Source organism: Nerophis ophidion, linkage group LG26 (genome assembly GCF_033978795.1).
Source record: "Nerophis ophidion isolate RoL-2023_Sa linkage group LG26, RoL_Noph_v1.0, whole genome shotgun sequence".
NCBI classification, from domain to species: Eukaryota; Metazoa; Chordata; class Actinopteri; order Syngnathiformes; family Syngnathidae; genus Nerophis; species Nerophis ophidion.
In genome coordinates, this window is record NC_084636.1 from 12,778,780 (window position 1) to 12,785,636 (window position 6,857).

A 6,857-nucleotide genomic window follows, 5' to 3' on the forward strand; every position below is an offset into this window, starting at 1 on the left:
TCGGGACAACACACTTTCATGACAGCAGCGTGGCGAGTTGCAATTTACGTGATTCTATCAAATCGACGACGCGAGAGACATGGATGCACTCGAAAATGATGGAGAAGACACTTCTGCCAAAATATAAACTATGTGTAAATAGATAAGTTCCTGGTTGCAACGGTATGAAAAAACTGATTTAACCAGCTGCCAGAAATAATGAAGTGATTATATGAGCTTTGATTATACTTTGCTCAAGAAGCACTGCCACAACAAATGTACACACAATCTGGAAGGGTGTTTAGCTGCAGTGGCAATATCGTTAGCTGCCACACAGCATCCTGCAGTTGGCAGCTTAGTGTTCCTGGCTTAACAAGGGTCTTCTAAAAATGCTGAGCTAAAAATACACAATTGTTAAAAGGTACGTTATTTTCAAGTTGCTGCTTGTTTACAAGGTCCTCTTGAACCAGGGACTTTATTTTATATTTTGTGTTTGTGTAATTAGCTGAGGATATCAGCATAGGTAAAGGTTTGTTTTAATGAACATTATACTTTATTATTCTTTTATCATTTTCAAGGCTTTTTAAAATTGTATGTGCATCATTTTATGCATGAATATCGACCATTTCCAGAAATGTACTCATATTAAGTATTTGTTTTAATATAACAACTTGACAAGCATATTTCTTCTTTCTTTAGTTTATTTTGAACATGAACACACTTACAGCTTAATAATACAGCCCACAATTCCAGATCATTTTCACTTTACATCATATCCGAAAAGGAAAAGGAAGAAACAAGGCTTAATTAATCCTACCCCTTTCCCCCTTTAGAGCGTTTACAACTATATACATTCATTTACTGACTTTTTTTTATAGCAAAATGACATCTGTGAATGAAAAATACAGCAGTTTTGTAATATATAATTAAGTCAGAGATGAAGAATATCTTATTTTTTATAAGGTTAAAAGTGTTTCTCATAATTATTCTTCTTTGTACTTTGTAAGCACTATTCATTTGAACAACCTCTTAAACTGGATCATATCAGGACATTGTTTAACTTCTTTACTTAATCCATTTCATAACTTAATTCCACATACTGATATGCTAAAGGTTCTAAGTGCTGTATGTGCATACAATTTTTTTTAAATAGGATTTTCCTTTTAGGATGTATTTCTCCTCTTTAGTTGAGAAGAATTGTGGTACATTCTTTGGTAGCATGTTATAGTCTGCTTTGTACATCATTTTACCAAATCATTGAACTTTAATATTTTTGACTCAACAAATAAAGTGTTTGTATGTTCTGTATATCCAACATTATATTTCAGTCTAATTGATCTATTTTGTACCACGGATAACAAATGTATTTGGGTTTGACCTTGTCTAGATTCATGTTCCCAAATTTTTTTTGCAAAATACATCCTATATAAGGATTCAGCCAAAATTATATCGGGATATGAGGTTTGGTCCATATTGTCCCACAGCCCTACAGAAAAGTTAACAATAAATAACAAATACATTGAGAGGGGAAAGTATACAAAATGTGTACATAGCACACACTTAAACTAATACATCAAATACGTAGCCATGAATATTAATCATTTACAATGTCTTGCCGTTCGTTTGTATTCTTATTTAGAAACTATGTCATTTGAGTTGGGTTATTTTAATCATGGCATGATCACTCGTCCATTATTTAATTGCTAACTTTGTCAGTGTTACTGTGTACCGTCAACACTACCAAAAAAGGTTTTGTCATGCCCTTTCAGAGAGCAAAATCTCACCACCAAAAAAAGGGGTGAAACAATAGCAAATTATCCTCAAGCATTTATCAACATGTATAATATTATATTAAATATGATGTGCAATTAAGTCTTAACAGTACATTGATAATAGTAAGGCAATTGAAGTAATAAAAGTGTTTGCAAAAAAGTACAAAATGCTATTGCTATGCTAAAAATTTTCGCCTATTTTTTTTTTTTACAAGTTTAATCCTAATGCTGCACAATACTAAATGTGATGTCATCCGTTGTAATTACAATAATGCCATCATATATATCTTGTGATTAGCGATTGGTGCTTCCTTCCCAATGTTAAACTACTTCCTACATCCTTGACTGTAGTATGGGGTCTATTATTACAATTGTATTACTATCATCATCATCAATGATTTCATTAACGTGGACCCCGACTTAAACAAGTTGAAAAACATATTCGAGTGTTACCATTTAGTGATCAATTGTACGGAATTTGTACTGTACTGTGAAATCTACTAATAAAAGTTTCAATCAATCAATCAATCAAGCATTGGATACTACCTGGAGTCTGCACCACTGCTTGCAAGTTCTTTTCCTGGAGCTGCAGGATACGCTCAGCTTTGGTTTTGCCGTCCTTCTCCAGGCAGCGGAGCTTGTGCACATATTGGTTGTTAAGGAACGTCAGGTCACACGTCTGGTGTTCCAGTTTTCTGATGCGGGTTTTCATCTCTGCAAAAAGGCAGGCAACATTTTTTATCTTCATAATATTAGGGTCCAGCAATTATTTTGACTCGGGGGCCAAATTTAGAGAAAAAAATGTGTCTGGGGGCTGGTATGGCTGTTTTTAGGAACACTAATACCAAACCTCACAATAATGTCTGATTGAAAAATGTTATGACAGACCGCTTTAAAAAACATAATGGGATTTTACATTTTTTTTACCGAATGAGACACCCAGAATGTACATGAAAAGAAAGAATGTGGGATTTACAATATTAACTATGAACGATAAAACACTGAATATTGACAACACATGAACGTCACATCCCCCTTTGTTGTAAAAATCTCCTTTGCGTCTATCCCTGACACTCACATTTCAGGCTCGCTCTGGAAACACTCTGTGGAAACGCTCCCCCCCACACTGGTTGGTGCCTGGTCAGAGCTGCTGTGACTTAGATGACCATAGTAACTAAATAGATTACCATAGTAACTACCAGTCTGTGGTTGCCAGTGTTCTGTTCTACATGGTAGTGTGCTGTGGGGGCAGTACATCTAAGAAGGACAGCTCCAGACTGGAGAAACTGATCAGGCGGGCCGGTTCTACAATCGGAATGAAACTGCACTCACTGGTGACGGTGGCAGAGAAGAGGACTGTGGACAAACTACTGAGCATCCTGGATGATGCCAGCCACCCTTTGCATAGTGTTATCAGTAGCCAGAGGAGCCTGTTCAGTGCTTGACTGCTTCATCCCAAGTGCAGGACTAATACACTCAAAAACTCCTTTGTCCCACACGCTATTAGACTGTACAACTCCTCTCTGGGGCGGGGTGGGGGAGTACTCGGATGACAGGCGATGCAAAACAACAACAATGCAATACGTTTCCATAACATGGTCACTACTGCCTAGTTTCTCTTGTTATATTCTTATTTTACTGTTGTATTTTTATTCCCATTGTTGTTTTTTATTTTTATTCATATTGTAATATTTCTCTATTTTGTTTCCATTTAAACCCCCATTATTTACTTTTTACTTTTTTAAATTGATCTCAACTCTGTACACTGCTGCTGGAATTTTAATTTTCCTGAAGGAACTCTCCTGAAGGAATAAAAAAAGTACTATCTATCTATCTGATTACATGACCATAGCAACTAGTATATCATGCAAAGGCGCAGTTTTCAACCATTGAAATACTTTGTATATTTCAAGACTTACGGCCATTTGAAAAAATCACTGCACATCATAATGGCAGCTACACTTTCCATCTTAAAGATGTAAAAAAATATTTGTGACTGTCCAGCGGGCCAGATTGAAAAGCTTAACGGGCCGCATGTGGCACCCGTACCTTAATTTGCCCAGATCTGGTCTAGCAGGGGGCAGCACAATGAAAGAGGGGTAAGTGCATCTGCCTCACAATGCGAAGGTCCAAGGACACCTGGGTTCAATACCGGGCTCGGGATCTTTCTGTGTGGAGTTTGCATGTCCTCCCAGGGACTGCGTGGGTTCCCTCCCACCTCCAAAGACATGCACCTGGGGATAGGTTGATTGGCAACACTATATTGGTCCTAGTGTGTGAATGTTGTCTGTCTATCTGTGTTGGCCCTGCGATGGGGTGGCGACTTGTCCAGGGTGTACCCGGCCATCCGCCTGATAGTAGCTGAGATAGGCACCAGCGCCCCCCGGGACCCCAATGGGAATAAGCGGTAGAAATGGATGGATGGCTGGATGGTCTAGCAGGATGCCAGGATAGGATTGACGACGAATACCTTTGGTGGCATGGTCCTTCTCCTCCTTCACCTTCAGAAGCTCCTGGTGGACTTCATTGTTCTCCTTGACCAGTCGGGCATTATCTGCCCTGTATGGCTCCAGAAGAACATCACAGTTGAGGCATTCTTTCTCGTTCTTCCCTTTTGACAGTTTTGCATTGCGCAGGCTTTCTGTAGTGCGGACAAGATCACTGCAATGGAGAAGTAATTCATCTATTCGAACAACTGGGTCAAAAGGGGACATACAATTAGTGCCAAAAGTGTGTGTTTACCTGAATAGTTTCTCAACTAGTGGCAGTGATTCTATTCCAAGAGGATGTTTGTAACCCAGCTGGTCCAGACGCTTTCTCAGGTTGACAAACTTCCTCTCGGCGCTGCTTTCCATGACTTTAATTACCCCAAAATGGACATGCGGTGGAAAATGGATGGATGGATGGATGATCAAATACACTACAGCTAAGCTTTTACTGTTCGCTAACTCCACTAGCATCCGGAGGCTAGTTAGCCCACAGCTACAGAACGAAGTAGCGAGTTAACAAAATATTTCACTCTTTATTAACCTGCTGCTAATAAAAAGATGGACATTTTAGAGATGTTTCAGATGTCAGTAAGTCTGAGGTTTCAAGAGTAAAATGTCAACATTGTCTTCTACTCACCTCAGACGGAAGGGAGCAGTTTTGTCTGAGAGCTAACGTCCCCAACGACCATTTGGACCCGCGTAAGTGTCTGTTTTGGCCGCATTCAGAACTACAGAACCATTGCCACAACATATAGTAGATTCAGCGTTATTTTTTAAAGTTTGGTGACCATTTAAGTTTGAAAAGAGCGCCGATGAGCTCAGGTTTGGCTTCGTCACCATGGACGTAAGGAAACAACTCGTGGGGTGTGTGTTGTGCTCACCAGTGTCGCCCGTGTTGATCCGCGAGAGGGGCGGTGTCGAACTGCTGAACACAATCCTTTTTTTTTTTGCAAACACACACAAACACAGACATATATATATATATATATATATATATATATATATATATATATATATATATATATATATATATATATATATATATATATATATACATATATATATGTATATTTATGTATATATAAGTATATATATATATATATACATATACATATATAAGTGTATATATATATATATATATATATATACATATATGCTTCTGTGTTTGTGTGTGTGTGCGTGCATACATACAAACATACATACATACATATATATACACACATATATACATACATACACACATACATATATGCATACATACACACACACATATGTACATATACATACACGCACACACACACGTGTGTGTGTTTGTGTGTATATATATATATACATATATATATATATATATACATACATATAGGGAAAGGCGCCAGCACCCAGCGACCCCGAGAGGTACAAGCCGTAGAAATGGATGGATATCTATATATATACACATACATACAGTATATGCATATATATATACAGTACATACATGTATATATGTATACACATATGTGTGTATATATATATATATATATATATACATACACACAACATGTATATACACATGCATATATGTGTATATATATACATGTATACACTAATGTGTATACACATAAATACATCATATATATATATACACACACATGCGTATACGTATATATGTACACACACGTGTATATACATATATACATTATATATATATATATATATATACATATGAATAAAATTTATTAGGGATGTGGGGAAAAATCGATTCGAATTAGAATCGCGATTCTCACATTGTGCGATTCAGAACCGATTCTGATTTTTTTTTTCATTTTAATCAATCCAACAAAACGATACACATCAATACTATAACAATGCAATCCAATTCCAAAACCAAACCTGACCCAGCAACACTCAGAACTGCAGTAAACAGAGCAATTGAGAGGAGACACAAACACGACACAGAACAAACCAAAAGTAGTGAACCAAAAATTAATATTGTCAACAACAGTATCAATATTGGTTATAATCTCAGCATAGCAGTGATTAAAAATCCCTCATTGACATTATCATTAGACATTTATTAAAAAATAAATAGTGTCACAGTGGCTTACACTTGCATCGCATCTCATAAGCTTGACAACACACTGTGTCCAATGTTTTCACAAAGATAAAATAAGTCATATTTTTGGTTCGTTTAATAGTTAAAACAAATGTACATTATTGCAATCAGTTGATAAAACATTGTCCTTCACAATTATAAAAGCTTTCCACAAAAATCTACTACTCTGCTTGCATGTCAGCAGACTGGGGTAGATCCTGCTGAAATCCTATGTATTGAATGAATGGAGAATCATTTTAAATCGAGAAAAAAATTGTTTTTGAATCGAGAATCGTGTAGAATTGGAAAAAAAAAAAAAACTTTGAATCAAATCGTGACCCCAAGAATCGAAATTTAATCAAAAATGGGGACACCCAAAGATTCGCAGCCCTAATATACATACATACATACATACATATATGTATATATATATATATATATATATATATATATATATATATATATATATATATACATATATATATATATATATATATATATATATATACATACATATATATATATATACATATATGTGTGTGTGTG

At 36.1% G+C, this 6,857-nt stretch overlaps 1 protein-coding gene across 4 annotated transcripts in view; it reads right to left on the reverse strand.

Moving 5' to 3' along the window:
• Positions 1-5,111, reverse strand: part of LOC133543393 (centrosomal protein of 135 kDa-like) — a 30,118-nt gene extending 25,007 nt beyond the window's left edge. The window contains exons 1-4 of one of the 4 annotated variants that reach the window (XM_061887935.1): positions 4,878-5,111; positions 4,494-4,608; positions 4,222-4,412; positions 2,298-2,465 (exon numbers count right to left, since the gene is read on the reverse strand). In XM_061887935.1, the coding sequence (XP_061743919.1) occupies positions 2,298-2,465; positions 4,222-4,412; positions 4,494-4,606 (472 nt within the window). In that variant the 5' untranslated portion in view covers positions 4,607-4,608; positions 4,878-5,111. Of the gene's footprint in view, positions 1-2,297; positions 2,466-3,800; positions 3,954-4,221; positions 4,413-4,493 lie in introns of those variants that run through there. The other 3 variants (XM_061887934.1, XM_061887937.1, XM_061887936.1) reach the window with 3 other exon arrangements.
• Positions 5,112-6,857: the final 1,746 nt, after the last annotated feature.